General features: G+C 40.0%; 2 protein-coding genes across 2 annotated transcripts; both read left to right on the top strand.

Moving 5' to 3' along the window:
* Positions 1–1,396: 1,396 nt before the first annotated feature.
* On the top strand, positions 1,397–9,751 carry AFG2B (AFG2 AAA ATPase homolog B). Its single transcript, XM_061347341.1, has 8 exons — positions 1,397–2,474; positions 3,494–3,679; positions 4,965–5,123; positions 6,370–6,579; positions 6,972–7,199; positions 7,802–7,936; positions 8,600–8,725; positions 9,409–9,751. Exons 1-8 carry the CDS (start codon positions 1,398–1,400, stop codon positions 9,559–9,561), a joined length of 2,274 nt encoding a protein of 757 aa, XP_061203325.1. The 5' UTR covers position 1,397; the 3' UTR covers positions 9,562–9,751.
* Positions 9,752–10,622: 871 nt separating this feature from the next.
* CUNH15orf48 (chromosome unknown C15orf48 homolog) lies at positions 10,623–14,477 on the top strand. The gene is made up of 4 exons (XM_061347340.1): positions 10,623–10,831; positions 11,138–11,226; positions 11,961–12,021; positions 12,702–14,477. Exons 1-4 carry the CDS (start codon positions 10,790–10,792, stop codon positions 12,768–12,770), a joined length of 261 nt encoding a protein of 86 aa, XP_061203324.1. The 5' UTR covers positions 10,623–10,789; the 3' UTR covers positions 12,771–14,477.
* Positions 14,478–22,846: the final 8,369 nt, after the last annotated feature.

Raw genomic sequence — 22,846 nt, 5'->3', positions numbered from 1 at the left:
GAACACTGAAAGGAGAAAATCTGGCCATGAACTGAAAGGAAATGTATCATAGACCCTTTTGTACATAATTAGGCATAAAGAGGCAGCTTTCTGGGTTTCACACTGCTCAGCCCTACTTTTCTTATGAGTTCCGACTCATAATTTCATTTTTTTTAGCCGAGCCAGCTATCTTACCACAGCCTGCTTTTGTTCCTATGGCATATTAAAATATTTTGTGTACAGCCCTTGATTCAGTCAGAAATGTGATTAAGGACACCGTCAGTAAGATTTTGTTATGCCTCCCCTCCAGGGGCCTTCAAAACACAAGCTGGAGAGTTGGTAGCCATTGCTTTAAACCGCCCTCTGTTTTCTGTGAACATACCTGCATCTGACCAGTATCATGTACCTGAGATCGCAACTCTTGTATGTACATGGTCTCAAATAAAGGACGTGTAACTTAACCTACAATGAAGCCACTTGCTAGGATAAAACCATTCACGTGCTAAATTTTATAGATCACAATTTTCTCTTGTATCCCACAATGCTGGCAGATCTCCAGGAAGGATTTTATTAGAAGTATTGCACAACTCATGGCACAGTTTAAGAAGGTGGTGGACCAAAAAGTTATACCATTAATTTTTCTTAAACTCTGACTAAGCATTTGTAAGAAGAGCACCATATTACAGTTTTACCAATTGCTGAATATGTATGTGTACTAATTAATTCTATTAGCAGCTTTTCAAGTCAGCTGCATGGCTCCACACTATTTTTCTTAACAGGTATCTACAACTGATGCAACCCCAAACGGTGGTGAAAATGGGACTGCCCAGCGCCAAGAGAAGCACTACCCTGGGACATGGGAAAGGCAAGGTCAACCCAACACGAGGAAGGCGAAATGAGGGAGACGAGTGATCCCCACCACGGGCAGCTGCGGAGAACAAGCGGAGTGGCAATGAGAAGGGGGTCAATCATTTCGTCTATGGCAAGAGGCTACAAGAAGCCGAGAGCAGACCTGCAGCTGGCAGCCCATCACCGGAAAACAGCATTTACCTCACGGGCAGCCTCTCCACAGACCATCAACCACGCCTACCCTCCACAGCGCCTGCGGGGGCAGCCTAACTGGAGGCACCGCCCCGCCGCGCGCACACCCTCGCAGTGCGCGTGCTCCGGTGCTGCGCATGCGCGGGCTGCGCCGTGGCTTCCTGTCAGCGCAGCACAGAGCGGTGTGGTTGTTGCGCGGGAGCGGTTTCGACTCGGGCGGCGAGTGGCGGGTGGCGGGTGGCGGGTGGCGGGTTGGGGTGAGAAGGAGGTCGCGGCTGTCTGGTGTTGGCGGAGCGTGAGGCCCGCGGCAACGCGAGGCAGGGTGAGAAAGGAGCCGGACGGGCTCGCGCAGAGCAGGGGTTGCCCTCTCGCCCCCGATGGAGAAGGCAGCCTTAAAGCTGCTCCTCCTGGACCCGAGAGACGAAGGCACCCAGAGATGTAGGGTAGGACCTTCCACACTGTCCTTCCTGGGAGCCAGGATCGGCGCCCCGCTGAGGATCTCCCTTCCTACGGGCTGCTGCTTGTGCACTTTGTGGCCTAGGCACGACTTGGCGGACGGGTACCTGCAGGTTGATCTGACTTGCAGCACCGCCGGTGTAACGGCAAGGGACGTGACGGGCCTTAAGCTGAGTGTGGGCCAGCTGCAGCTCCTGGCGTACCGCCGGCTAACAAAGGCAGCGGTGAGAGTGGTCCTTAAGAGTGCTGCGCTGAAAAAGTCGACTTCCAGAGCAGTGTTGCAGGAGACAATCAGAGAACTGCTAAGAAATATTTATGTTTCACTTCATTATGTTGTTACTGTTGCCCCAAATCTCGAAAATCCTGTCATGTATATTGAAATACTGTCTGTAGACCCTTTGGTGGATGAAGCTGGATTGATAACCCCCCAGACAAGTGTAAAGATTAAGGAGGTGATCACTTATGAATGGTACAGACATTTATCAGAAGACACTGCAAAAACTTCAGTTGCAGGACTAGATGATGTGGGAAAGTCTTTGAAAGAAATTATTGATCTGCCTTTCCGCTTTCCAAAGACATTTAAGAAGCTAGGGCTTTCTGTCCCTAATGGAGTGCTATTAATAGGGCCCCCCGGTGTAGGGAAGACTCTTATAGTAAAGGCAGTAGCCAAAGAACTGGGTGCATATCTGTTGTGCACCAGTGGCCTAGCCATCTATGGTTCAAGACCAGGAGAAAGCGAAGAGAATTTACGAAGAGTCTTTGAAAAGGCCAGAGAAATGGCATACGAAGGCCCAACCATCCTCTTTATTGATGAAATTGATTCTTTATGCCCAAAGCGAGGAAGGTCAAACAATGCTCCTGAAGATCGTATTGTTGCGCAGTTACTAACACTGCTGGATGGTGTTGGTAGTAAGGGTAAAATAGTCATTATGGCAGCAACAAACAGACCTGATGCCTTAGACCCTGCACTGAGAAGACCTGGGAGATTTGACAGAGAGGTGAGTAAGCCCTGTAATTCATATGCTCCTTCTTTCCTTTTTGAGGTTGTGCAGGGGCAAGTTAATAAGGTAATTTTTTTAAATTTTTTAGTGTCTGCTGGTCAGGTTTCATAGTGAGATTCTACAGGCTTGAGATAAGCCCTGTTTGTTTAGTTTGCTGCAGCTTGGGTAAGGTAGAAGGCACATTTTACTGAGGCTGGGAGTTCCAAATACTTGGAAATGGACAAGGGGAGCCTTTATGCTTCTTCCTGATGAAGTCATGAACCCCTTTTTGAGGGTTTCCTTTTGCTTACAGATGCTTAGCATTACAGACTTGGATTTTTCTCATTTAAATCCCAGATTAAAGATTTATACATCTCTCCTTAAAAGTTTATCATGACAGAAAACTAGTAACCCATTGTGTCAAAAAGTCTATTCAGATTTCAGTAACAGAGGCTAGGTCTACTCTGGAAAACTTCTAGCCTGTAAAGAACGCTTGCAGTTACACAGTGCACGATGCTTTTGCTTGTGTTATTTTGCTCGCACTCCTGTGTCATCCACTTTAGTGGAGTTCTTTAATACTTTCAAAGGTATAACTTTCATTCTTGAGTTCTTAAGACATATTTTATGGTGGTATTTTACCAGGGTTTTAATGTATGCATGTTTATCTAATTGGGTTTTTTTATTATTCTAATTCAGTTTTTGTGTTGCAAGGAAAATTATTTTGGTGTTATGTTTTACAATAAAATTGCCTTAAATTAGGACTTGATATACACTAGCTGACAGTGTCTTCTGAACAACTGCTTATGCAAACACTGTTCACCTGGAAAGTAAGTGTAAATGAAGAGTATTTTAAGTATTTGTCATTTGTATAGTGCTGGTAATGTTTCCTATAAAACTCTTCTAATTGCAGTGTAAGTATGTATAAATCTTAAGTAAGCAGTGTAGAACAGAGACCAAGCTGCTTGCCTATGTCTAGAAAATAAGAGGAATAGAGCAAAATACCTACTCAAAATTTGTGTTCACCATATTTGATTTAGGTTATTATTGGGACCTCAACACTTACACAAAGAAGATCCATCCTGCAGTTGCTTACATCTGATATGCCAATTTCTACAGATGTTGATTTGGTTAAACTGGCAGAAATGACAACTGGGTATGTTGGAGCTGACCTTACAGCACTCTGCAGAGAAGCTGCTATGCAGGCTGTGTTCCACAGCTCTTTGGTATGGTTGCATATTAGTCAAGAAGAATGTCATTAATATCTGTAGTAGCCTTTCGCCATTAATACTCTGCCTTACTTGGAAAGCTCAGCAAGTTGAAGAACTCACAAATTAAAATACTGAAAATACCAGCTGTCTTATAAACGTAAATATGTTGGTCCTTTCAGCTCTCACCTGAAAATACTGCTTTCTCCTTTCTGGTTGAAAAGCTTTGCTGGATTTTTTTATCCTTTTTAAGATTGTGCAGAGATTTTAGTCTTTGGCAAACTGAATTATAATGTCCACCAAAGCTCTCTTTTGAAACTGTCGGTGATTTAGAGTTCTATTTAATAGTAACTGCAAATTAATGTTAGGTTGACACATAAATATAACTGCTAGTGATAATATATGTTATCATTTGTGTTGTGGAGCCAGGTATAACCTTGTTGTAGACACAAGGTACAGCTGCCCAGCACGCAGAAATTTAATTTCTTAGCAATTCTCTAATTCCGTATCTATATAAAGTTCTTAATACTCTTTTTATTTAATCTGACTTTTACAAGAACTGAAATATATCACAGATATGTAGGTTTTAATCTGGAATGGCTTGGTGGAAATTTAACATGATATTTGCAAAACTACCAGAGTCAGAACATCTACAGAGAATCTGTACAGAGGATTTTCCTATCCCTGTCTTCACTCAGAGCATCATATCTCTAAAAGTTCCACCTCCTCCAAATACTGAAAATAATAAAACAATTTGAGCCTGCTATCCCAAAAAAAGATGTAGATGAACAAATGAAAATAATAAGTAGATGGCCTATTTGCCTTGAGAACTGCAAGCATTTTTGTAAAATGCTTCTTAGTTCTGTTACTGCATCTGTTGTTTCATAATGGTATTTTATAGCCTGCTCGAGATAATGCCTTACTTTCTGTGGTAAAAATGGATGTTAGAACATTTTTGTTTGTATTCAAGACAGTCTAGGATTTGGTGTATAGTAACTCTGAAACTAGCAACCACTTGACTTAGCAGATCACCGTCTAATGGAGCTATAATTCAGGGAACAGTATTTTTTTTCTAAAACATTAATTTCTGTTAATTTATTCTTTTTTCATGTGTAAAAACTTGCCACTAAAGAGACCATTTCATGTTACGGCTTTGTGTCTGCAGTGCTTAAGCTTGTTAGGGCGAGAATTTGTTGTTTTATTAGTTGCATTTGGCCTTTTGTGAAGTATTTTGCATATTAATGCAGCATTGTAAGTTACTGTGTAAAAATATTGTTAATATGCTTTATCTGTATTTTTTCAGGATTCAGCAAAAACAGTGATTAACATGGCAGATTTCCAAGAAGCTTTTAAAAAAACTCAGCCATCCTCTTTTCGAAGTGCAATTGGACTAACAGAGTGTAAACCTGTCACTTGGGAGCAAATTGGTGGTCTTGAAGATGTGAAATTAAAGTTAAAACAGGTAATGGATAAGACAAATCCAACTAGTTTCTAATAGCCATGTCCTCCAAGGTGCTATGTATGCTACATGATGGAAATTAATTGACTTTCAAATTACCTTATTACATATTGTATTTCATAGAACCACATAATTATTTAGGTTGGAAGGGACCTTAAATATCATCTAGTTTCAATCCCCTGCTATGGGCAGGGACACCATGCACTAGACGGTTGCTCAAAGCCCTGTCCAAACTGGCCTTGAACACATCTGGGGTTGAGGCAGCCACAACTTCCCTGGGCAACCTGTTCCAGTGCCTCACCACCCTCACAGTGAAGAATATCTTCCTAATATCTAAACTAAATCTTTTAGTTTAAAACCGTTACCCCTTGTCCTATCCCTGCATGCCTTTGTAAGAAGTCCCTCACCAGACTCCTTGCAGGCCCCCTTTAGGTATTGGAAGGCTGTTATAAGATCTCCCTGGAGCCTTCTCATCCTTAGGCTGAACAAGTCCAACTCTCTCAGCCTGTTTTCATAGGAGAGGTGCTTCATCTCTCAGAGCACCTCAAGGCCTCCTCTGGACTCTCTCAAGCAGATCCATGTCCCTCTTTGTGCTGGGGGCCCCAGAGCTGAACACAGTACTCCATGAGACTGAAGACCAGGAGAGGTCTCACAAGAGTGAAGTAGAGAGGGAGAATCCTCTCCCTTGACCTGTTGGTCACACTCCTTTTGATGCAACCCAGTTGGCTTCTGGGCTGCGAGCACGCACTCATGTTGAGCTTGTCAACCAACACCCCCAGCTCCTCCTCAAGACTGCTCTCAGTCCATTCTCCGCTTAGCCTGTGTTTGTGCTTCAGATTGCCCTGACCCATTTATTTTAAAACATTTTTTTATACTTTATTAAGGTATTGCAGTGTTTGTTAGAACTCTTCTAACAAGGTGTCACCCCCCAACTGTAGTATCATGGGGAAATAAGCATGGGTTTGAGTAGCTGAAAAACACTTGACTTGCCTCCAGAGAACTTGTCCATTCCTGAATGTGTACTCAGAGACAGCTTTTATCTGTCATCTCTCAAGAATTGCTGTTTGTTCTGTTTGAGAGGACACTTTAAGAAGGGAGCACTATATGAAGAAAGACCAAGCTAGTATTCTTTGATTTCAAATTAATGTTTCTACCAAGGAAAGGAAATAATATGCTCCGCAGTGTTATTGATTGCCTATGAATTCTAGTTCTGTTACTAAGAATGTCATCACTTTTTATGTATTGACAGAGCATTGAGTGGCCTATGAAATTTCCTCAGGCATTTGCTAGGATGGGCCTGTCTCATCCAAAGGGTATTCTTCTCTATGGGCCATCAGGGTGTGCCAAAACCACATTGGTGAAGGCTCTGGCCACAAGTTGTCACTGTTCCTTTCTCTCTGTAAGTGGTGCTGACCTCTTCTCACCTTACGTTGGAGATTCAGAGAAGATTTTGTCTCAGGTACAATTTTTTTATTTGTATAAGGCCTGTAGGTTATTTTTCGCTTGATTTTTTTTGTGATGGTCTGAATTTTGTTACTGAAAAGATGATAGTTAAAGCTCTCATCTGATTATTAAATAAAATAGCTTTCAGATTCAGATGTTTGTAAACTGAGAATCTAGCCCTAAAATTATGCAAGTTTTAAACTTCGAATGTATTTCTACCCTTTTGTTTTCAGTTCATTTAAGAATCTAAGTAAGACCCTCCCTATTGTAAATGTAACCCAGAACAGCCCCTGTGAATCTTTGAGTGTATCTTTAAAGTTAAGTGAAATATAGAGTATGTGTAAATAGGTGTTTTCTCCTTACCTGACAGAACGTATGCACTGGTGTTTATTAATATTTTTTAAAAAGGTTTTTCGCCAAGCAAGAGCAAATGCTCCAGCAGTAATATTCCTAGATGAGATTGACTCTATCTTGGGATCTCGGTCACACTGCAAAACTAGCCATGGTGTCTCAGAGCGGATTCTTTCTGTTCTTCTCAATGAGTTGGATGGTATTGGGCTGAAAGTCACAGAAAGAAGAGGAAGAAAACTGCAGCTTGAGGGTCAATGTCAAGAACAAAGTGAAGAGGAAAGAAAGGTATTTATGTTCCCTTTTCCATATAGGAAGGATGATAAATGCTGTCCAGTTGTTTCAAAAATTTTAGCTGTTGAATCATATTTTTTTCGCCTTAAACCTCAAGGTTAAAAATATTCAAGATGCTCTTTTATTCTGTCATAACTTCTAAAACATACTGTATATAGACTGCTGACTTTTTACATACACTGTTTTTCAATGAGACTTTGCATAAAATACACAGGCTAAAGGGCATTACTAGTTGGTCTTCATCTTCTATCAAAATCCTCTTGATTGACAGTAAGGTAATTTTTTAGATTGTGTTATTTTTACTATTACACAGGTTCCTTCCTGGACTTACTTTTTACCCCTACTTTATTTGCAGTGCTTTCTCATATAGTTTATACAACAGCAATACATAAATTTCCTTGTCACTTAATCTGTTATGCACCAAGGCAAATTTTTACCTGAAGAAAAATAAAATACTAATATTGAAAGGAAAGTAACTACATGTAAAGATACATCATCTTTTTGTGCTTCCCCTTTCCTCATTAGTAGCTAGATACTACCTAAAGATAACTAGTATCTTAACCATTTTGCACTAATGTGTTTATATAATCTCTTAGCTAGAGTTTCATGAAAGTTTGAACAAGGATTTCATGGTAGTTGCTGCAACAAATAGACCAGATATGTTGGATGATGCCTTACTGCGTCCTGGAAGGCTAGACAAGGTCATCTATATTCCACCTCCGGATCTGAAGGTGATGTATTGCAAAGCCATACTTGGATTTAAAAGGGGAAGTATTGATTGCCAGCACACTGTCAGAGCAAATGGGGACATATTCCTGTAATAAGTGTATTTAACAACTGATGGATGATTCACTAAACTTCAGGTACAATGAAGAATGTTAAAGAGGAATAATTGCATTTATGATTTAATCACCAGTAATATTTGACCTGGTGTATGTAGCTATACTATCACATATAGAAAACAGACAAAATCTGGTAGAATTCTATATTTACAAAATCAAGCTGCAGTTTATAAAGTACCATAACAAGTTGTCTGTCCTTGCTTCAAATCATTCTTTTGCCCTGTTCCCAAAAGTAGTGTAGCTACTTGTTGTGAGCTTCCAAAAAAAACAAATGTTGAGCCAAAGCAGACCAAATATGGACTCCTTCGTCTAGAATACTGTGTATTCATGAAGTACTGGATAATTGCGAATAACAGACTTTAATATGTGAGATAATATTCTTATGGTTATAGTTACCTCTATTAATAGCATTTTATTCACTCTTCCACCAAAACTGAAGTAGTTTTGGTACTCTTCTCAATTTTCATTAGCTCTAATTTCTAATTTGGTACTGCTTTGGAGAGCAATTAATTCTTGGTTTGGTTTTGTTGTATAAAATGCACCATCCTACAGGGAAGGCTTTCCATTTTGAAAATCTGCACAGAAAAAATTCCGTTAGATACTGATGTGTCGTTACAAGATGTGGCAGTTCTGACAGACCTCTTCTCTGGAGCTGATATTGAAAATCTGTGCAAGGAGGTAAGAAATATTCATGGTTGAATGAATCTATTGACATAAACTGTAAATTAAACACTTTAATGAAAAAAGAGCTAGCTCATAGATGTTACCAAGCCTTCTGTATATGGATTCTTTCACAGTTCGTAATGAAAATACAGAGAGAAGGGATAAAGCTGAAGTACCTAATAAGGGTTAATTCTTTAAATAAAAAGCCAAATAAGAATAAAGGCTTTCTGTCACAATTTACTCGAAGTTAAGGACCTGTACTACCCTTTGTGTCACATGGCCCATTGTAATCCAGACTCGCATCTAGATGAATTGTCATCTGTGTACTGCAAGTAACTTTAGCATTTTTAACTGAAATTAGTACATGCTGTCAAGGCTAGAGAGAAAAAAAAAAAGAGAAGGTAAATCTTACAAGTATTTGAGATGAGTTGCATAAAAAACAAAAGACTGGGAGGAAAATCCAGCAACTTAAGTTATCAAAGATATTGTTTAATCCAGACAAAAAAAGTGAATGAAAGAGTTTGCAGTATTTGATGTTGTATCTATTGTTCAGTAACCATAAACTATATGATACTGCTTTTAGATGCTTTACCTGAAATTTTGCTTGATGTAAAATATTTTAGACTACTTACAGTAATTTCTTTGACAGTTAAAACATGATAAGCATTTTAAATTGTTCCTTTTTTTTTCTTTTAAAGGCTGCTTTGTTGGCATTGCAAGAGAGTGGACTTGAAGTGACTGCTGTAAAACACAAGCATTTTGTAAAATCATTGAGGACTGTAAAACCATCCTTAAACAAGAAAGACTTGGAATTTTATGAAAATATCTATACTCGAGAATTAGCCTCCTGAAACAAAAAGGAGTGATTGTAGCATAGGTATTCTTAAATACATCACAAAAATTTTGCAATGGCTTACATCTTTTCTGCTTTTTAATACTGTGCGCTTTTTTTTATACTGTAGTTTTCAGTGTGTAAAATTTCACTTGAAAAAAATCTGTGATTTTGGTAATGGAGAATAAATGAAAATCTTGTTTCCTTTGGCTAGGTTTCCACCTAGAAACAAGTAATTGAGATTATTAGATAAAGCACTGTGGAACAGCTTACTGCTACTGTAGATTTCCTAATTCTCAGTACAAACACTGGTATAATATTTAATTTAAAATATGTTGTGAAGTTCCTAAGGGAGAATGAGAAAAGCTTTCTGACTGTTAAATAGGAAGAAGTAAGTCCCATACTGTGGAAATTGTCAGGTGTTTTATATGTGCATATCTACAGACTTGCTTTCTGACAAGCAGATTCCAAAACACAGTGATGGTGAAAAGGCTGTCAGTGCTTAATACCTTGTTGTAGGTTTAGAGTCTGGGTTTTAGCTGGTTTACAGGAGTTGTCTGCAGGCACCACGCACCTCCAGCCTGCCCCTGGCGGGAGTTCTCAGCCAGGGCTATTGGGAAGGTAGGAGCTGTGTAACACAATAGAGTGGTTGTGCCCTGGGTTTGGCTTAAGCTGCCCTTGCAGGAAGAGGGACATCAGTCTCCTGTTCCGGTCACTGAACACACCGTGCCATGGCCTTGCTTGTGCCTTTGCCTCGATGCGTTGTTCTTTAGGCAGCTACCTGGATCAAGGGACAAACAAGAAGATGAAGGGCGAATGGAGAAGCGAAGTTGAGTAATGCCACAGCAGGGAGCGGAAGAGCTGCGGAAGAAAACGGGGAGTCCACGCCGCAGCTCCCTGGGGAGGACTGGAACGCCGCGGGGCGGCGCTGCTCGCGAGCGGGAGGCTGCTCGCGCCGGCCGTTGGGAGGCGCCCTTCCTGCGCGGGCTGCGGGGCGCTGCGCGGCGGGCGTTGTCCCGCCTACGTGACCTGGGGTACGGCCCGCGCCCAGCGGCGGGGCTGCCCGTATATAATGCGGAGCGCAGGGCTCGGCAGTATTGAGCCTTTCGGCAGCGCTGTTGCGCTTTCTCTACCTGCCGGGTAACGGAGGCGTCGTGCCTTCTTCCTCGCGTACCGCAAGCGGGGGGTCCCGGCCCGGGGCGCCCTAACGGAGAACCGTTTGTTACAGGTCCGCGGCCGCCGCGATCATGAAAACGAGCTTCTTCCACATAATCAAAAACAAAACAGAAGTAAGTTTGTCATAGACGTTGGTTTTGAGATAACCCTCTTGGCTGGGGGGATGCAGCTGGATCCAGTAGGCACACAGGTGTTGGCATTTAATGGTTAGCGGTTTACAGAGGAGCTGGGGATAGCAGGGGAGGTACACGGGTTGAGAGAGTCATGCCCTGGAGTTGGGGTGTGCGAGCGGGAATGTGCAGCTCGCACACCTGAACAGCTAATCACATCTCACTGCTTGGAGCCCTCACTCCCCTTACTCACGGCTCTATAGCCAGGACACTAGTTCAACTTTTGTCTCTGTTTTTTGTGTCTTACAGCTCATTCCCCTGGTTGGAATAATATCCTTCGCAGCTATTGGAGCATTCTCTTTTTCCATCTATTCCTTATTCTGCAAATCTGATGTGATGTAAGCAAAAACTTTCTGCTTGGAGTTCACCCTAACCTCCTTTTGTTCAACAGAGGTGTTTGCACCAAAAAAGTGCCATATGGATGTTCCAGACTCCTAGTAACAATTAAGATACTGCAGATTGTAAATACTGAAGAAATTCATTAATTTGAAGTATATTCCGAATTATTTCATAACTTTCAATTTAATAATTTTATTCTTTGCTTTAGTTGTAATAGCTTTTAAATGTGTTTACAAAGAATTTCCACTAATCAGATAGGAGGATGGCATGCAGATATGTTGCAACCAGGTTGTTGGCTTGTATATGAAGAACATTTGACAATACAAACTTAGAATAACTTATATTTTAATGACTTGGCTAATAATTGGAGCTAACGCCTATACGCTAAGCTTTTGGGAACTTTTATATTCAAAGTGATAGGAATAGGTATTTTGCCTGCCAGGGTAAGGATCCCCTTTGTCTTTTGTGTCCTTGTTCAGTTTTGATTTTTCAGCTTGCTTCCCTTTTAGTATAATACCTACTTCAATAATGTTGGCTTGTTTGGTGATTTGGAAGCCGCAAATAAAGCAAGACATTCTTTATATTAAAATAAAAATGCCCAAACCTGTAAACTTGTGTTTCAGAGAACTACTTACTTAGAGTTCTACTGACAATAGACAGCTCTTATAAGAAACTTATATGCAAGATTGCACCCTAAAACATAATACCTGTTTTGCTTTATTTTCTCTTAAAGCATTAACAAGAGTAGCAATCCAGAACCATGGGAAACTGTTGATGCTACCAAGCCTCAGAAGGTAATTTCTACAAATAATATAGTCAATGCAAATAACATGCATTTTCAACATGATGAATATTTTTTAAATGTGGAAAATCTAGCAAAATATAATAATATATAAAATGTAAAAAGTATAAATTAAAAACCCTGAAGAACAATACAAATGCTAAGCTGATGTGTGTCTATTTAAAAGTAGCACTAACTGCTTAATTTGTTATTTCGCATAAATTATCTTCCCTGTGTTACTTAATAAAGGGGATTCAGCTGTTACATTGTAGGTCTGATCATGAATTTATGGTGTACTTCTGGTTCGTATCCTGCACCCACTCCCTGGAATATCCATCTACTCAATTCCATTGATAACAATGGAAATCCAGAATATAGAGGAAATGCTCAGTAATGCCTTGTTACTGAATTACACAATTGCCTAAGAATGTTGTGAGTACTGCAGCCTGAAGGAAAAAATCTTATTTTAGAAGAACATCTGGGAAAAAGAAAAATAGAACTGTTTAAATTATTAGTTATTTAATATCCAAGCGATTTTGTTCAACAGATTATTAAACAGGTCATTAGGTGCCATTTTTGTTTGCTTCTGAAGTGAAAATGTAAAGCTACTAGAAATCCTTCATGGATAAGTTGATGCATGATATGAAGGGATTTTGCTAATTTCTTTGATATTTTCCTGTTAATTTCTTGCAGCTATTAACAATTCGTCAGAAATGGAAACCTATAGAAGAGCTGGAAAATGTCAAAAAGCTTACGAAGTAACAAGTTTCTGTTGCCTCAAAAAGGTACCCTATGAATCTAGTGGAACCACTTCTGCACAAACTTGACTACTGAAATCAGTGTGCGGAAGTGCTTCTGCTACATTTTTAGGGTCTCCCTACATTTTTTTGGAATCTGGATGAGGAGTTCCATATTGCTTTAGAAGCTGGCATGCAACATACAGTCCAAAAATCGGTCTCAAATAATTGGTTTTCTGTGTGCATTTGATGTCAAATGTTGACTATTCAGATGTTAATTATAGATGGAAAAGCCTTCACACTTTGTGTGGAATATTGGTTTTCTCAAAAACATTAATGTTGTATATAGTTTTAATAAAATATATTTTAAAATTGCATCTTTACAACATTCCATGAAAATTTGATAAATGGAGATTACCCAAAAGCCCTTCTAAATTGGGATTCCTGATCTGCTCCCACTCTACGCTGTATTTCAATGCTCTATACTGACCAAATAGTCATCATAGCCTGAGGATGTCTTTGTATGGCAACATATGTGGTTATAAAGTATATTAGCATTTGTTTTTTGTGTTAGATGTGATGACTGTTTAAGTCAAAACTGATGATCGACTGCTAATATTAAAACTTATACATACACTCACTTTAATTCATGGAGGAGTCCACTAGGTTATTTTAGGGTGTATTTGAGATTAGAGGATTAGAACATCAGAATTAAGCATGGGTAAAAGGGAATTGGAAATGAGATCATTTCTGTTGTATTTAAATACTGTTCATGTTTCAATTTAGAAAAAGTTACTGAAGTTTGGAACAGTCCATTATCCAGAACTAATTACATAATGTTAATTCTTTTTGTGCAAGGTGGTTCATGTGGAAGCTTAAATGAACTGTGCCATTAACAATACTTTTAAGCATTTCTAGATATAGGCTACTGGGGACATCTGCTTTAACAAAGAGAAAATAACAGATTTAAGTTCGGAATGGCTCTATGAAGAGCCAGTTCTGCTTTAAGCCTCTCCGTGTTTTCTTAAGGGTTGGCCAGGGTAGGAACGTCATGGAGCAGACCCCCAGTACATTAATGAGGCAATACATATATCCAATGGCAACAGTCCTTTTGTGGATATTTTCTGTACGTGTCCCCTTCCAAGCAGTTTCATAATATATTAAGAGTTTCTTTAACAACAGGTGGTCAGAATGCATATTCCTTTCTGTAAGGAAGAAAGCAAAAGTGAAACAACTGCTAACTGGAAAAAGTCCCTGTAAGTGAGTAATAGGGAAGTGTTTTAGGTTACTCTGGTGCAGCATAGACAGCTTAGGTTAGCAAAGCTGTCTCCTGAATTTTAAGGTAGTTTGGCTTCAGGAGCTTTAAGTTTAGTTAAGATTTACTGATGCTGAGGAATAAAAAAAAAATGTTATCCCATACTTGTGTGCAGAAGCAGCGTAAGTATTTATCAAGTAAGGATGACTCAGCAGTGTCTATGTTTTAGAGTAAGAGGAACTACACGACTTCAGAATACATTCATAGCTTTCGTTTTAAGGAATGACGTTACAAGATAATTGGATAGCATATAACCACAGAAATCCAGTGCTCAGAAGAATACGAGTTCAAGTATTTTAATAGAAATATTTTTAAATATTTTCTGTAAGTTATTCTGTATTTCTGTTGGATTGTATAAAAAAAAAGTGCTGTGTTCTGAATTGATTCATGAATTAAAATAGTTTGTTCTTCAGTAAATTACTTGTATGGTCTGTAAGTACTGTGACCAAGTATCTGTCAGCATTAGGGAAGTAAGTGTGTTAGGTTTTGATTTTTTTTTTTTTTTACTTAAGTACTTTTCAGTGGTGTTCTCCATTAGAGCATTAAGCAGCGTGATTGCTATGGGTCATGGGTGTTGCTTTCCTCATCTGTCCTGTTAAGGTAGTAGAATGTTTTGTGTTGCTAGTTGCTTTCTTTGTTAGCATAGATTTGTGGGGAGGGTTTTCACATAATGTGAGAAATCAAAACATTTTCATGCTCTTTGAAAGGATCATAAAATGCTGAAAAAATGAATTGTTCTTGGGACAATTTTGTGTGTTCTCAAACTCCTACAAATAGTCTTGCTCCTGCATAGATGAGTGTTTTTTAAGTAGAACAAGCTAAGAACAATTACTGTATCTCCTCCCTCAACTACTCAACATAAATCTATAAAGCAATATACAAATTATTTCCTTGTTCTACTACCATCAGTTAAGACATTAAAGACTTAATTGGCTGAATTTTATGAGCTTTTATGAGAACAATAAGACTTCCATGGCATGAGTTACTCAAACCCATGGCTTTTTATTCCATGGACAATTTAGAGGCCACTGAAATTGACAACTTTTTTACTTCTCTCTATTCTGTCTCTTGCTCCATTTTGTTCTTCATTTTGTTTTGGTTTTTAAACAGTCACTATCTTTGCTCACCCTCTTTAGTACTTTTCCATGGAACTATACAACTTCCAACTTTATATTAATTACAAAGTTGAAGTGCTCACTGGCTTGTTACATTTTTCAAATACAGATTAGAAGCTATTAAAAGTGTTTGTTCAGTGATTCTAATCACCATTAGAAATGTATCATTAGAATCTGGGGTCATGCTTTTCAAAAGCCACCTGCATTAAAGCAGTATACTTGTAAATAGCTTTCTGGAAGAATAGACGGTTGCTTTCTGCAGTATACATGTAATTATTAATAAATTACTATTTTATTTTTTTTTATTACAATAGTACTTAAAGGCCTGAACCACAGAACTTGTGTTGTCACAGCCAAGAGCTGTGCTGTTTCCCATTTGGTTTTCTTTACATACACTAGCCCTGGTGTCAGCATTTCTCTGCCTGATGTCCCCTACCCACTGCATTTTGCTGCTGCAAGTTGCTATTAGTATAGTACTCAACTGGCTAGCTATTTCATTGGGGCATGTGGTTTCTGTTGAAAATAGTAACTTACAGAGGGGCCTGATGCAGTCATTGAAGGAAATTTTGCATCCTGTGGTTGTCATCTGTCTCAGTGCAGAGAGTTGTTGTCTTAGGACTAGCTGTAGAAAACAAACACAAGTAATGGGAATGATTCATTGCATCTGACCAATATTTGGTGTTGGACATCTCCCAAAAAAGCTTTCAGATTAAACAAACATGGCCATGCTATTCAACACAGTTTTAGTTCTCTGTCCATAGTCCTTGCTGTACAACACATCCCTGCCATACAGGGAGCACACAAGGTAATGAGATCACTTAAAGCTGTAACTAAAATGGAAATAGAAAGGTGTTAGCAATGAAGTGGACTCTGGGCACTGCAGTTGGACTGACCTTCAGGTCCTGATGTGAATAGAGAGGGGGCAAGGCATTTGCTGAAAGCTATTTCCAATAGTAAAACATCCACTACTGCTAACTGCACCATGCAAAGGACATCCACAGTGAGTGGACACCCAGTCCACACAGCTGGTCTCCTATGGGCCTCACCCTGATTGAAGATCACACACCTTTACCACACACTTTATGGAGGCTTTACTAAACCTATGTATGCTGTATGTTGACTTAATGACTGAAGTATTTGGGTGTAATTAGCTTTTACTTTTAGATAACCTTGTTACCTGGGTGTTCTGCCCAGAACTGCCCTGCAAGGGTCCCTAGGGCCCCTCATGCAACACGGGCCCACTTGGGCCTGTGGCTATTGAGCTATGATGAGTGAAACGTGAGTGACGAGTGGCCCGGTGCCCTCACCGCGGCTGTGAGGGAGCGCGAGGCGGCCGGGCCGCCGCGGGGCAGGAGAGGGCTTCCTTTGGCGCCAAGTTTCCATTTCCCCCCGGGCCGCCACAGAGGAGGGCGGTGAAGCGGTTCCTTCAAGTCCCGGCAGCCGAGAGGGGCGAGCCAGACCCGCAGGCATTGCTGTCGGGTCACCCGTGGGATCCACCTGAAGCCTGAGCCTGCAGCGGGGAGAAGGGCTCTCGCCAAAACATCAGGTACAAGCAAAGCACGCCTCCCACTCCGGGTTTTGTGTTAATGTCCTGTTTCCAGGTGTGTGGTTGAGGGAGTTGAGCTCCCTTTCTGTGGTGGTGTGCTGCCTAGATACTCAGCACTGTGCCAGGTGAGGATTTGTCTGTGTGGCAAATGAGGGCGTTGTAAGGAAACTGTAACTCAGGTGTTAGGGGATGGCACAGCTTTAGTTGTTGTGGAGCTGTATTGCAAAGGTGAGTCCTAGAAATACTTTGAATGTCAGGATATAGGCCATGTATTGGCTGATGTTGCTAGTCTAGAACATTAATTTTGAAAAACCCTCATCAGTTGGTAATGGGAGTGTGCACAGGAGGTTTGGTTTGGTTTTGGTTTTCTCTGCCTCTTAAGACTTGAAAGGCTTGTCCCAGTGCATTGTATGGGTGCTGTGGGCTGTGGTGCATCTTACATGTGTGGTGCTGTGCCTTGGAGGTGGGCTGGTGGGTGTGCAGCCCTCCTGGTGATAGCACCATTCAGCTGTTCTTGGCCAAGGTCTGACCATGGATAACACGGCATTGTGCACAAATATGAACTTCATGATGCAACGCTTCTCAGATGAAGCTAGTCATCTTTGTGACCTTGTTTTTGTAAGGTTTAAGAAGTGTTTATGCATGTCTGTTAAACTTCAGATAAATGTGCTTCCAGTTTTACCAGCTGTCAAGCAGCAGAAAAATCACACTCTTCAACTTGAAACATCTGATCTGGACTATACTACACTCTGGTATTACTTGTTTTCCACCTCTCTCACCCTTCTCCCTGTTTTCTACTGACACTCCTTCCTTCTTTCATTTGCTGACACATCTTTTTTTGCCAAGTATCTCTGTCTTGCCCACTTAAACTAATACATCAGCAAACCTTAAAATTTTCTTGACCTAATTTATTTCTACTCTTATTTATTAGCACACCTGCACTGTCTTCTAGAAAATTACATATGTAAAGTGAGTAGATCAGAATAAAGTTAGGCTGGTGGTTTAAATTCAGAGTTAAGCAAAGAAGGTCCTGCTTGTAATGTTTCCTTCCTTCTCTCTCTCCTGTTTTGCTTTGCTTTTTTGTATGCTGATAATATTGTAATAAATGCACCATAGTCCTGTCTTTTATTGAAAGAGGAGCCTTACTAATAACAGTATGGTTGTGTAGTAAGGCTGTGAACTCTTCAAGCAGAAGTCTGTAGTTTTTCAGTATATTCATAAATAACAGTAAATATTTAAGAATTGTCTTTCAATTTTGACAAAAATAGAAATTCAGGTCATCTAGATAAGCATGCATTGGCTTTCAGTAGACTCGCATAAAAACATTTGCAGTTTTTCTTAAGAATTGTTAACAGGGTCCATTCCACTGAAAGCTATTGCTTAATTTATACTACTGCAGAAAAATAAAGGTCATGTCAATGATAATAATATTAGGGGATACTGTTCTTTACCCACTTCTTTCAAAATACATCATGTTTTCCATAAGGGCTGTTCTGTTACTTAAAGTTGATTCATCTGGTTGTTTCCTTACAAGAAAATGGCAAAATAACTTGTTCGTGTTTTGTAACTTCAAGCTTGAAGTGGCCTGGCAGTTTTTAATCCTAAACACTGAAGATCTCTGGGATTCCTGTAGCCTTGCAGACCATGCTAGTGGCTGTGAAACAGTTTTTTCGTCTGTGTATTTTATTTTTCTTTTTGAGTGAATTGGAAAATGTAATTTCTTTAAGCTCAGACTCAGCCCTCACTTAGCTGGACTTGCTGACCTCACTGACCCCAAGTGTTGCTGACGCAGGGGCAGGAGATGATAGCTCTTAAGCTTTATCACAGCAATTGATTTTAAAAGCAGAATTCTTTGCTGCAGTGAGTGGGAATTCTGCACAGACACTGTTGTTACCAGATGGTGTCAAATTGAGGATCTAAGGACTCGGGTGGAAAAGTCCGTGAGATACAGTGTCGAAAACAGACTCTTGGGACCAGGCAGGGTTCTGTAGCAATCCAGTCAGCATTGCCTAAAGGAACATACATTAGATGATGTATTCGCAAAGCAGAGGTGCCTGCCATCCCCCTTCATGGTTACAGCTGTTCTCTAGAACACTGGTTCAAGACACCTATCTCATGCCAGTCTGTTCTGGTAGACCAGATGTGCACTGCTAGTGACTTGTGGGCTCATTGGCCTTTTGCACAGAGCTGTGTTTGATCTTCACAAAGGACTGATGCGCGTTGTGAGGTGTAAGAGGGATGCACACCTCAGCCCTGATAGATAGTTACATGGATTGTTAACAGCACAATGTCTGTGAAAAGCTAGGCTGCTTTGTGTTGCTGCTTCAGCCTTGTAGAATATGTGGATTTTTAATTGCCTAATTTATGTGGAGTGAACATGATGCATTAACTGATGCAGTTTATTTCAACAGTGTTACGTTGTATGATATATAGAGGGCAAATGGGAGTACCTATGGATGCAAACATATGAGTTGAGAGGTCAGAAAGCCACACAAGTTTAAAAAACTTCTTACGTGTAAATAAATGTGTTTAAGCTTTAAACTTCAGCAAAACTTTTTCACCCTTGATTTCCTGTTGTGTGTCATTTCTTTAATTGAAATGGAATTGCACTAGGCAGGTAACTAATTAGCACCATCCTTTATGAGATTTCATGCTGCTGAACAAACAAGGAAGTGAATGCAGAAAATCCAGATTAGTTGTAGTTCCTGGTAGTAACAGAAATATCAGTTTGCCAAAGAAAAGTGGAGTCATCTACTTGTAATAAGTCACTGATTTACTACATCAATACAAAGAGAAAGCTATTTTTTCCACTAAAGCTAATGTTTCATTTAATGAAGCATCTCTCTCTCTTGCCATATGAATTCTTTTATAATTCAGTAAAGCCAGAATATTTTTAATTGACTGTTAGCATTATGCTGCCAATGCTGTTAGCAGTATTAAATACATTAGCTTTATGCCATCTTTGCTGTGTTTTTTTGCTCTTGCAAAGTGCTTTGAATGAAACATGCTATGGTCAGAAGACAGAATCTGGCTTAAGGACTTGTTCCCAAAAGCAGAACTATACAGCAAGATCCTAGTCATAATGCCCCTGCAGTTCTGTTCATAGCCTCATTGCCAAACTTAGCTGTAATTTTAATGTTATATGTCATACAAAGTAGATGTAAAAGAAAATGAGTTTGAAGTTATGGGAATGTTTTTAGACTGATTTCATGGAGGCATGGAATTAATGTAATAAAACTTGCAGTGGTTGTGTACCACTACATACTAGTGGTATGTACTAGTACATGGTTTTTGAGAATTCTTTCTCTTGAGAGAAATACAAGCATTCAGGAATCAGGCACGTCTTTGCTCAAGTTCCTGTATGTATATTAGTTCAAAAAGGAAGCTTTTGTAGTATGCAAAGTAGGGTAATACATGGAAGTTTCTGTTTGAGGTACGTGCTGAGTATATCACTTCTTGATAGGTGTAAAGGACAAAGGTATCCATCCTCTGCGGATATGTGCTTTAGATAAACAAAATTGCCACCAAAGTTATGGTTGGATTCACTTGGTAGAGAACCAATTTGACCTTCCTATCTGTTTTTAGAAATCCTCACAGTTGTGTGTTTGGCTGTACCCCAGGTGTAGTGTACCTATTTTTACCTCCTGGACATTTTACTTCTTCACTAAATAGATAAAAGAAAATATGGCAACCCAACAAAGAAGGCAGATGGGGCAATGCTCCAATCTTTTTTTTTTTTTTTTTCTTTTTTTGTTTGTGGTGATGTTTTTTGTTAGTTGTTTGGTTGTGGTTTTTTTCCTGAACATCAGCAGGGAATGTATGTGGCATGGGCAAGGTGGGTAAAACATACCTTGCTTAAGAGTAAAATTATTGTGAAACCAGTCATCAGACATCCTAGCTGAACTGTACAACAGTCTTTAAATGAAACTGGTTTTGACTTCATTTGTGACCACCACAATCTGGCCCAGAAATATTAGTATGCTCTGTAGTTGGCTTCATGGTCACGTCTTGGAGTCTGATCTTTCTCAGTTGCTATCTGCAGTACCCATGTGATACGGTTTTATCTGCTTCCCTCCTTCTTTTTGTACACAAACACACCTTGTGTTGTCAAGAAAGTATGAACTCTTACATAAAAAAAAATAGTAATACTGCAGTATGAATTCCCTTATTTAGCCATAGCAGTTGGTGGGCATATTAGTAAGATTTAATTTTGTTATTACTCCTCATCTGTGAGCTGCTTCTTTCTAGCTTTGACAGATAAAAATAGAGACTACCTCTTTTGTCAATCCTTCCTCCAGTGCAACTTTAAATGTAGTAAGTCTGTGTGGAACAATATTCTGCTTTACAAGATCTAACACAATGTAATGCCCTGCACAGCTATCCACAGGTGAGTGTATCTAGAACATATCTTCATTTACAGCTTACTGCACATGGCCCTTTAACTTTTGATATGCAGAGAGTTACTTTCTTCTAAATTTTCTGTTATATGACTTGGCCTTTGTTCCATGGCAAGTCCAACCAGGTTGTTTGAAAACCATCGTAATTGTTCCATCTAGGTTATATTAAAGCAAATACCAAAGCAGAAAGAAACCAGTGTGTGAAACTGGTTGGGCAATTCCCATTTCCAGTTGAAGGTGTGTGTGTCAGCTGCAGAAGCTTAGAAAATACAAAATTGTGTAATAGCTTGAAGAAATGAAAGAAGTCTTTACTGGAAGGAAGTTGTGGTTCTGAGCTCTTCAGCCTATGTCATATGCATTTTGTCTCTGTGAAGCCTGTTAAACTAGATCCAAAGACAACATTATACTAGCAGTTGTAGCAATTGCTCCTGGGTCGGAGCAATCCCAAGCACAGCTACAGGCTGGGCAGAGAAGAGATTCAGAGCAGCTCTGTGGAGAAGGACTTGGGGGTGCTGGTCGATGAGAAAATGAACATGAGCCAGCTTCAGTGTGCGCTTGCAGCCCAGAAAGCCAACCGTATCCTGGGCTGCATCAAAAGGAGTGTGACCAGCAATTTGAAGGAGGTGATCTTGCCCCTTTACTCTGCTCTCGTGAGACCTCACTTGGAGTATTGTGTACAGTTCTGGTGTCCTCAACATAAAAAGGACATGGAACTGTTGGAACAAGTCCAGAGGAGGGCCACGAGGATGATCAGGGGACTGGAGCACCTCCCGTATGAAGACAGGTGGAGAAAGTTGGGACTGTTCAGCCTGGAGAAGAGAAGGCTGCGTGGAGACCTCATAGCAGCCTTCCAGTATCTGAAGGGGGCCTATAGGGATGCTGGGGATAGACTATATTCATTAGGGACTGTAGTGATAGGACAAGGGGTAATGGGTTAAAACTTAAACAGGGGAAGTTTAGACTGGATATAAGGAAGAAATTCTTTCCTGTTAGGGTGGTGAGGCACTGGAATGGGTTGCCCTAGGAGGTTGTGAGTGCTCCATCCCTGGCAGTGTTCAAGGCCAGGTTGGACGAGGCCTTGGATGATATGGTTTAGAGCGAGGTGTTCGTGCCCATGGCAGGGGGGTTGGAACTTGATAATCTTAAGGTCCTTTCCAACCCTAACTATTCTGTGATTCTATGATTCTGATTCTAATTGCGGGAGTGTAGACACAATTAGATTCTACATTTATAATTTTGCCTATTTTGAAACAAAATAGTTTCCCTCAGTTTATGTTTTTGATTGAAAGTGTCATCAGATCCTTTATAAAAAAGTAGACATCAAAGATGTTTCAGATGGAAGTATAAGTAAGTATGAATTTAGCACCTAAAAAAACAATTCTTACTTTCATAGAAACAAAGGGCTTACATGATGCTGTACATTGTTTACATGAGTGAATAGAATGTGTTTAAATTGCATTTCAGATACCCATAGTCACAGCTGATTTCCACTCGTTTTTTGTTACACACTTAGAACTGGAGTAGGCTTTTGAGCATATATTCCATAGTTACCTGTATATGCCTTTAAGAAGTATCTTAAGCCCTTCCCAGTAATTGATTAGCAACTCTTGTGCCGTTCCTTATTGTATTGATGATTAAGATAAATCACCTATGTTATGTTCAGGGAAAATTCAGAGGTTGGGACTTGAGGCTTGTTGGCTCAAGTTACACTCGAGGCAAAACTCCTTA

The sequence above is a fragment of the Neopsephotus bourkii genome, unplaced genomic scaffold, assembly GCF_033783945.1.
Source record: "Neopsephotus bourkii isolate Nb327-2 ecotype Australia unplaced genomic scaffold, CSIRO-AGI_Nbou_v1 NB_318, whole genome shotgun sequence".
NCBI classification, from domain to species: domain Eukaryota; kingdom Metazoa; phylum Chordata; class Aves; order Psittaciformes; family Psittacidae; genus Neopsephotus; species Neopsephotus bourkii.
This window is presented reverse-complemented; position numbering and strand designations above follow the sequence as displayed.